The sequence below is a fragment of the Carlito syrichta genome, unplaced genomic scaffold (assembly GCF_000164805.1).
Source record: "Carlito syrichta isolate Samal-C Ts95f unplaced genomic scaffold, Tarsius_syrichta-2.0.1 Scaffold305770, whole genome shotgun sequence".
NCBI lineage: Eukaryota > Metazoa > Chordata > Mammalia > Primates > Tarsiidae > Carlito > Carlito syrichta.
In genome coordinates, this window is record NW_007249866.1 from 67,278 (window position 1) to 76,648 (window position 9,371).

Here is a 9,371-nt window from a genome sequence, read left to right on the forward strand (position 1 = left end):
TGGGCAACTTGGCGAGACCTCATCTCTACAATAAATCAAAAAATTAGCCGGGCATGGTCGCGCGCCTGTAGTTCCGGCTACTTGGAAGGCTGAGGTGGAAGGATCACCAGAGCTCAGCAGGTCTCGAAAAAAAAAAAAGAAGCCAGGCTCAGTAGCTCAGCCTGTAATCCCGAGCCTTGGGAGGCTGAGGTGAGTGGATTGCCTGAGCTCATGGGTCCGAGACCCACCTGGGCAAGTTGGTGAGACCTCATCTCTACAATAAATAAAAAAATTAGCTGGACGTGGTAGCACACGCCTGTAATTCCAGCTACTTAGAAAGCTGAGGCAGAAGGATCGCCGGAGCCCAGCAGGTCGAGGCTATGGTGGCCAGGAGTGGCTACTGCACTCCAGTCTGGGTGACAGAGTGAGACTCCAACTCAAAAAAAAAAAAAAAGAAAAGAAAGGAAAAGAAAAATTAAAGAGCTAAAACTCTAAAATTCTTAGAAGAAAACATGGAGGAATCCTTCTGATCTTGGATTTGACAATGATTTCTTGAATATGACACCAAAAGCACAACCAAAATCTCTTCAAAAATGATAAACAAACGACCAAGTACATGCAAAGATTTGATATCACTGGTCCTTAGGAAAATGCAAAATATATTTTTTTTAGTTAGAGTATCACTCTGTCACCCAGGCTGGAGTGCAGTGGCATGCTCACAGTCACCACAGCCTCGACCTGCTGGGCTCAGGTGATTCTTCCATCTCAGCCTTCCAAGTAGCTGGAATTACAGGCAAGAACTACCACGCCTGGCTAAGTTTTTGATTTATTGTAAAGATGAGGTCTCACCAAGTAGCCCAGGCTGGTCTTAAACCTGCAGGCTCAGGCAATCCTCTCACTTTGGCCTCTCAAAGTGCTGGGGTTATAGGTGTGAGCCACTGCACCCAGAAGGAAAATACAAATTAAAACCACAATAAGATACCACATCTATGAGGATATAATAAAAATAAAGGGAAAATAACAGGTGTTGTTGATAATGTGGAAAAATCGGACATTGTTAATGCAATTATAAAATGCTCTGGCCACTGTGGAAAACAGTTTGGTGGTTCTTCACAAAGTTAAGAAGCATTGGCCAGGTGTGGTGGCTCATGCCTGTAATCCCAGCACTTTGGAACCTAGGGAGGAGTATTGCTTGAGCCCAGAAGTTCAAGACTAGTCTAGGAAACACAGAGAGACCTTGTCTCTACAAAAAAATAAATAAAAAATCTGCCTGGCATTGGTGGCACATGTCTCTAGTTCTAGCTACTTGGGAGACTAAGGTGGGAAGGACTACCTGAACCCATGGGGTAGAGTCTGCAGTGAGCTGTGATCATGCAACTGCCCTCCAGCCTAGGTGACAGAGTGAGATCCAACTCAAAAACAAAAAGTTAAAAAGAGTTATCTTATTTCCCAGCAATTCCACTCTTAGGAATGTACCCAAAAGAACTGAAAACAAGAACTTGAGCCAAGTACAGTGGTTGACGTCTGTAATCCCAGCACTTGGGAGGCTGAGATGAGAAGACTGCCTGAGCCCAGGGGTTTGAGATCAGAATTGCAACTTGGCAAGACCTCTTCTCTACAACAAATCAAAAAATTAGCTGGGCATGGTAGCACTTGCCTGTGGTTCCAGTTTCTTGGAAGACTGAGGCAGAAGCATCACCTGAGCCCAGTAGGTCGAGGCTGCAGTGGCCATAAGTATGGCATTGCACTCCAGCCTGGGTGATAGAGTGAAACTCCAACTCAAAAGAAAAAAAAATTAAAAAGTTTAGTGAAAAACTCAAAAACTTGTACATGAATGTCTATAAGCAGCTCTATTTCTAACAGCCGAAAGGTAGAAACAACCCAAATGTCCATCAACTGATAGATGATCAAAGGAAATGTGAACCATCCGTACAATGGAATATTATTCAGCCATAAAAGGGAATAAAGGTGGCTCATGCCTATAATCCCAGCACCTTGGGAGGTGAAAGTGAGAGAGTTACCTGAGCCCAGGTGTTTGAGACCAGCCTGGGCAACTTGGTGAAACCTCATCTCTACAACAAACCAAAAAATTAGCCGGGCGTGGTAGCATGTGCCTGTAGTTTCAGCTACCTGGAAGACTGGGAAGGGAAAATCACCTGAGCCCAGCAGGTCAAGGCTGCGGTAATCATGAATGTGCCACTGCACTCCAGCCTGAGTGACAGACTACGACTCAAAAAAAAAAAAAAAGGATCTAGCAGTTAACAAGAGAATGCCTTGACAACATGCCACTAAGGGTCCCTGAACCTAGTAGGGGTGAGTGTGAGGGCAAGATTCCTTGAAGATACATTTAAGCAGCCTCTCTCCTCCAGCTGCTCAAGATGCCCAAAGAAAAGACAGGCCAAGGGTCGAATGGACCTGCTTTAACCAGTTACAGCAGCAAAAGCCTATCCTCTGTAAGTGGTTCAAGTATCTCCTGAGATTAACCAGTTCACCCAGGACTTGGAGTGCCAAACAGCTACTTCACTGCTTAAGCTGGTCCACAAGTACAGACCAGAAGCAAAGCAAGAGAAGAAGCAGAGACTGCTGGCCCAGGGTGAGAAGAAAGCTGCCTGGTAGAGAACAAGAAGGCTCAACTGTCAGAGACTGCATATGATACAGATCCCATCAAACTGGCTGTCTTCCTGTCTGTCCTGCATTGTAAGATGGGGGGTGGGGCTCCCTACTGTCCTGACAAGGGGAATTCAAGACTGGGACATTCAGTCCACAGGAAGACCTGCACCACCACAGACTTCACACAGGTTAACTCAGAAGACCAAGGAGCTCTGCTAAGCTAATGGAAGCTATCAGGACCAATTACAATGACAGATATATGAGATCCACTGTCACTGGGAAGGCAATATCCTGGGTCCAAAATCTGCAGCCTGCATTGCCAAGTTGGAAAAGGCAAAGGCTAAAGAATTTGCCACTAATGTGGGTTAAATGCAGTGTTGTTTCCTGTACACAAAAATAATAAAATCTCCCAGGCCCCAAAAAGCCTTTCCGTTTGACAGGAACCACCAATTCTTCCAGTATTCACAATAACTAACACAAAGGAAAGAGCAGAGGCATCTGATATATGTTTTCCAAGCTCTTTATAAAACATTGAGTTGTTCCTTTGGTCACATATGTACAAGCAAGGTGATGATACTGTAGACATCAAGGGAAGGAATCCCCTACAAATGTTACTATGGCAAAACTAGAAGTGTTTTGTTACCCAGCCTGCAGTTAGCATTGCTGTAAACAAGCAAGTTAAGGACAGGATTCTTGCCAAGAGAATTAATGTCCTTACTGAGCATACTAAGCACACTAATAGCTGAGATAGCTTCCTGAAATGTATGAAGGAAAGTGGTTAAAAAAGGATGCCAAAGCAAAAGCTACTTGGGTTTAACTGAAGCACCAGCCTTCTCCACCCAGAGAAGCATAATTTCTGAAAACCAATGGAAAGGAGCCTGAACCTATTCCCTATGGATTAATGCATGGCATGACAAATGTAAATAAAGGACCTAGGGACAGTTAAAAAAAAAAAAAGACAAAGAATTTCAGCAGAATCTTGAAGGATAAAGAAGTCGGGTGCAGAAAGACTATTCTCAAGAGGCCAAGGGCCCCAGAAGCAGGCAACCTTGGGGCTGGCCACCAGGACTTCTGATCCTGGAAAGACGTGCTGCTGTCAGTATCCACACAGCCTTGGCTTCCACTCCCACGATCGCTGGAAAGGAACTAAGGACCCTGGGATCTGTAAAGAAAAAGGAGCAGGGAACTTCTTTCTGCCCGGGCTCTTGCAAACGTTCTCCAGAAAACCATTTCCCCAGTCTCAACCAAGACCCAAATAACAGCCAGTGCCCGAGGCGGTTCCGAGGATAAGACAAGCTCGGGAACGATGCTGAAGGCAAGGAAACCAAAAGATTTTCAAGCAAATAAATGAAACGTCTTAACCACATTTTTAAACGCTCATTAGTCCGAGGAGAGCCTGGGGCCTGGAAGGGCCGGCAGGCCACTGCCACAGTCCCAAGAGAGGCGGCGAGGCCTCAGAAACGGGACACAGTCTTCATCTCGATTCCGGGCTCCCACTACACCGTCCCGCTCCGCCGGACTCCCTCAAGGAGCGCAGCTGCCGGGAAACGCGCTTTTCTTACCCGCCTCATGCGACCGTTGGACAGCAAGTCGGCGATCCCTTTGGCCGCGTCGTTTTTCTCAGCCACACAGAGGACTTTCCGCACACCTCGGAAGGCCACCTGCATGGCGGCGCGGGACAAGGCACGGCCTCCGGGCTGTTGCAGCCACCGGAACGCGTAGCGGGCAACGGGGAAGATCATCCCTAGGCCCCGCACCCGCAGTCGCTCCCCGGGTGCGGCCGCATGCTGGGGAAGCCAGAGGCGAGGTCTGCCCGGTGCAGCCCGTGAGAGAGCGAAAGCCTCCGGGAGTCGCCCGCGCTCCAGTCACCCCTCCACGAGCCTGCTGACCTCAGCAGCTGCAGTCGCGGTGCCTTCCAAGTGCCGCCACCGCCGCTGAGCCGGACACCCGCACCGTGGCGTCCGACTTCCGCCCGCCTTCTCGGGCCACTTCCGCCAGGCGCGGGTCCTACTGCCACTGCGAACTACGACTCCCAGACTGCCCCGCGCTCCCGGAACCCTAGCGCAAGCACGTTTCTATCCCTGTCTCCCGCCCTACTACCGCTCCACTTTCCCTTCTCTGCAGATAGTGGTTGGTTCATCCTTGGGAGGAGCCGCTGGACAGTCCCGTCCAAGGCGCTCTCTTTCTCACAATTTTTCTCCTGCTCGGAAGTCTACGCGGACCCTTCCGGGTCACGCGACGCCGACACCAGGAGTCATGTGACACTAAGATGGCGGCGCCGCGGTAGCTGGTTCCGAGTTGTGGCGTCCTAGGAGCCAAGACGGTTTCTGTCCTCTGGTCGTGGGAGCGGCAACGCTTGGCTGACCGCTGCGGCGGCCCGTAGCCTGCCTCAGGCACCCGTTCAGGGCTGAGGCTGTTGCTGTCACGGTGGGTTGGGGAGTGCAGGTGACCTCGCTGCATGTTCCTTGTGCCTGCCGCGCTCTCCGGAGGAAGAAGAGGAGGAGGAAGAGGACATCCAGCCACCCCGGTCTTGGTGTTCATAAGACCTCCGAGGGCTCCGAAGGAGCGACACCTCTGAGGGGGCTGCAGACGTTCGAGTCCTCGGGTGTGTGAGAAGCGTCCTAGGAAATCGCGGGGCGCAAAGAAGGGCGCAAGAACTTCGCTTCCTAACTCAGAGGCCTGGCTTTTCTGCGTCGATTATCCCCGCATTCTTTCTCACTTCCTCTCAATGATTTCTTCGTATATCTGGAAATATGATCAGCGCCCCTGACGTAGTGGCCTTCACCAAAGAGGACGAGTATGAGGAAGAACCTTACAATGAGCCAGCTCTTCCGGAGGAGTATTCTGTGCCGCTCTTCCCCTTCGCCATCCAGGGTGCCAATCCATGGTCCAAACTGTCCGGGGCCAAGTTCTCGAGGGATTTTATTCTTATTTCTGAGTTCTCCGAGCAGGTGGGACCCCAGCCCTTGCTGACCATCCCCAATGACACCAAAGTTTTTGGCACTTTTGATCTCAATTACTTCTCCCTGCGTATCATGTCCGTGGATTACCAAGCTTCCTTTGTGGGCCATCCTCCTGGTTCTGCCTACCCTAAGCTGAACTTCGTGGAGGACTCCAAGGTAGTGCTGGGAGACTCGAAGGAGGGAGCCTTTGCATATGTGCACCATCTTACCCTGTATGACCTGGAGGCCCGTGGCTTTGTGAGGCCCTTCTGCATGGCTTATATCTCGACTGACCAGCATAAAATCATGCAGCAGTTTCAGGAGCTTTCTGCTGAATTTTCCAAAGCTTCTGAGTGTTTGAAGACAGGCAATAGGAAGGCATTTGCTGGGGAACTTGAAAAAAAGCTGAAAGACTTGGATTACACCAGGACAGTGCTGCACACAGAAACAGAGATCCAGAAGAAAGCCAATGACAAAGGCTTTTATTCATCTCAGGCAATTGAGAAAGCCAATGAACTGGCCAGCGTGGAGAAGTCCATCATTGAACATCAAGACCTGTTGAAGCAGATCCGCTCATACCCTCATCGGAAGTTAAAGGGGTCTGATTTGTGTTCTGGTGAGGTAGAGCACACCCAGGACCAGGTCATCCAGGCATCCACTACCTCTAACCATGATGAGTATGCTGACACAGACCTTTACACCTGCAGACCAGCCTACACCCCAAAACTCATCAAAGCAAAGTCCACCAAGTGTTTTGACAAGAAGTTGAAGACCTTGGAGGAGCTCTGTGACACTGAATATTTCACCCAGACCCTGGCTCAGCTCAACCACATTGAGCACATGTTCAGAGGAGACCTGTGTTACCTCCTGACCAGTCAGATTGACAGAGCACTTCTAAAACAACAGCACATAACAAACTTCCTCTTTGAAGACTTTTTGGAGGTCGATGACAGGATGATGGAGAAACAAGAGAGCATACCCTCTAAGCCCAGTCAAGAGAAGCCACCTTCCAGGTCTCTGGAAGAATGCCCAATTCCTAAAGTGTTAATTAGTGTTGGTTCTTACAAGTCCAGTGTAGAGTCTGTGCTGATCAAGATGGAACAGGAACTTGGAGATGAGGAGTACAAGGAAGCAGAGGTGGCAGAATTAAGCAGTTTTGACCTGCAGGAAAACTTGGACTATCCGGATATGGATATGAAAGGGAGTATCAGCAGTGGTGAAAGCATTGAGGTTCTGGGCACAGAGAAATCCACCTCTGTGCTGTCTAAGTCCGACAGCCAGGCCAGCCTTACAGTACCATTGAGCCCCCAGGTGGTCCGGAGCAAAGCAGTCAGCCACAGGACCATCAGCGAGGACAGTATTGAAGTCCTCAGCACCTGCCCCTCTGAGGCCCTCATCCCTGACGACTTTAAGGCCAGCTACCCAAGTGCCATTAACGAAGAAGAAGCATATGCAGATGATAATGAGGGAGCCATCCAGTTCCAGGCAAGCATCGGCCCTGCAGAACTGGATGAGGCAGAGGAGGGCAGCTTAGAAAACACCCTGTCACAGATAGACTCCTCCTGCTGTATTGGGAAGGAGAGCGACAGTAGGCTGGGGCCGCTCTCCACCCCATCCCACACAATCTCTGATGAGGATGGAGTGGTGAGCATCGCCCCACAGCGCCACAGACAGAAGGACCAGGGGTTCCATGTGGACTTTTCGGTGGAAAATGCAAACCCTTCTTCCCGAGATAACAGTTATGATGGATTCCCCACCTATGAACTGGACCCAAGCCACTTGCTGGCCAGCCGGGATGTGAGTAAGACCAGCCTGGACAACTACTCAGACACCACCAGCTTCGTGAGCAGCGTAGCCTCCACCAGCTCAGACAGGAGCCCCTCCTCTGCTCATCCTGCTGGCCTGTCTTCTGAGAGGCATAGAAAGAGGGCTGGCCAGAACGCCTTAAAATTCATCCGCCAGTACCCCTTTGCTCACCCCGCCATCTACTCCTTGCTCAGTGGGAGGACACTTGTGGTCCTGGGGGAAGATGAGGCCATAGTCAGGAAGCTCGTGACAGCGCTGTCCATCTTTGTCCCCAACTATGGCTGCTACACCAAGCCCGTGAAGCACTGGGCCTCCTCCCCTTTGCACATTATGGATTTTCAGAAGTGGAAGCTTATTGGCCTGCAGAGGTAACTGGTTCTTGGTGGTGGGGGTGGGCCCTGGCCCGTTAAGTTGAGACAGGTTGGTATGGTAAAGCCAGAATCAGGATGCCTGGTTTCTAGATGGGGCCCAGCCTCCAACTCACTGTGTTACTTTTGGTAAATCATTCACCTCTCTGGCTCAGTTTCTTTGTCTACTCTTAATTGTAAGGAGGCTGCAGTTCCTAAGTAGGTGCCAACCTGGTGTGTCTTCCTGCTGTCAGAATTATTTGGGAGAATGTTTAAAATCATGGATTCCTGTCTGCTCCTGAGAAAAGGAGAGTGAGAGTGATAGGGAAGTGCAGGGGACATCTAGGAGCTCCTGTGACTTTGACTCCACTGTCCTGTTAGCTATCGAAGCCTGTCTTAACAAGGAAATGCAAGAGCGAATGCTTTCTCCCTCCCTTTGAGTGCTTTCTGTGTCATTTTCCCATGTTACTTGTGCATTCTTCTGTCCAAGTACTGCTTGACAGGTTACGGCTGGCTCATGGGACTCTCAGTGTGTGCCTTGTGATCGGTTTTCGTTTAGTGACCCTAGGCAAGTCACTTTCCTTCTCTGCTCTCTGTTTTCTAATTCATGACAAAGGTACCGAGCTAGGTGATCATCAAAGTGCCTCTGACAGACAACAGTCTACTACTTTCCATGCCACACAGACAGGAAAAAGAGGAATTCCTTCCGTACTGTAGCTTGTTTTAATTTTTCTGATTTACATGGGTCACTAATATCAGTGAGGTCACCACCTCCCAAGTCTCCTTGTGTCTGTCCCTCATGGAGGTCACGTGGCCCTCACTCTAACCCTTGCTATACTGGATTTTACCCGGGATAGTGGTGGTGGCGTTCAATAAATGCCGCTTCCATGTTTTCACCTGAATCACTTGTTGAGAGTCCACTCCAAGCTGAGCTGGCAGGTACTGGGAACCAGCTGGAGGCACCTGAGCAAGGGTACTGCTCTGGAAGAGTTCATAGTGCAGGAGAAAAGACAGATGACCTGAGCCTTGCCATTTCAGGAGAGTTCTAACAGTGGGATGCTTCTTATGTTCTAAGAAAACAGAGCCATTTAGTACACATTGGAAGGGAGGGATACCATGCCAGAGGTCTTGGGTCTTTGGCTTGAGTGACCAGGAGGGAGCATTGCCAGTCACCGAGTCAGGAAGCACAGTGTGGGCCAGGCATGGGGGAGGGTACTGAGGTGGGGACTTGAGATAAGAAACACCTGGGAGGTGTCTAGGTGAGCCTGTTTCTTGGGCATCATAGGGAAACCGACCTATTCTTGTGGACTGAGGCTCAGTGGGTAAGGGGAGCACACTGGGCTCCCTCCCAGGACCCTTTGCCCCATATTAACGCCACCTACCTCTATGCTGTCCAGGTTTAGTCAGTCTGTCCCTGACAGGAAAAGCTTTTCTGGGTTGTTTTTGCTGCTGTTTTTTGTGGAAGGATGGGTTGGTTTCCCTTAAGCATGTCTTTCTTTTCTCCAGCTTACTCCCTTCACCCCAATTCTTGGTCTTTAGCTTTGTTTTTTCCCTCAAAAGGTTGAGAATCTAAAAGACACAGGGAGGTGCAGCTCATCAGTATATCAACATAAACCGGGCTTGGTGGCTCAGCCTGTAATCCCGCACCTTGGGAGGCTGAGGTGAGTGGATTGCCTGAGCCCACGGG

General features: G+C 50.0%; 2 protein-coding genes across 3 annotated transcripts in view; one reads left to right on the forward strand and one right to left on the reverse strand.

Moving 5' to 3' along the window:
• TOP3A (topoisomerase (DNA) III alpha) overlaps positions 1-4,522 on the reverse strand; it is a 56,210-nt gene extending 51,688 nt beyond the window's left edge. Inside the window, exon 1 of one of the 2 annotated variants that reach the window (XM_008062621.1) lies at positions 4,152-4,522. In XM_008062621.1, the coding sequence (XP_008060812.1) occupies positions 4,152-4,331 (180 nt within the window). In that variant the 5' untranslated portion in view covers positions 4,332-4,522. The remainder of the gene's footprint in view (positions 1-4,151) is intronic. The other variant, XM_008062622.1, reaches the window with a different exon arrangement.
• Positions 4,523-4,862: 340 nt separating this feature from the next.
• Positions 4,863-9,371, forward strand: part of SMCR8 (Smith-Magenis syndrome chromosome region, candidate 8) — an 8,771-nt gene continuing 4,262 nt past the window's right edge. The window contains exon 1 of the mRNA XM_008062623.1: positions 4,863-7,705. Within this exon, the coding sequence (XP_008060814.1) occupies positions 5,343-7,705 (2,363 nt within the window). The 5' untranslated portion in view covers positions 4,863-5,342. The remainder of the gene's footprint in view (positions 7,706-9,371) is intronic.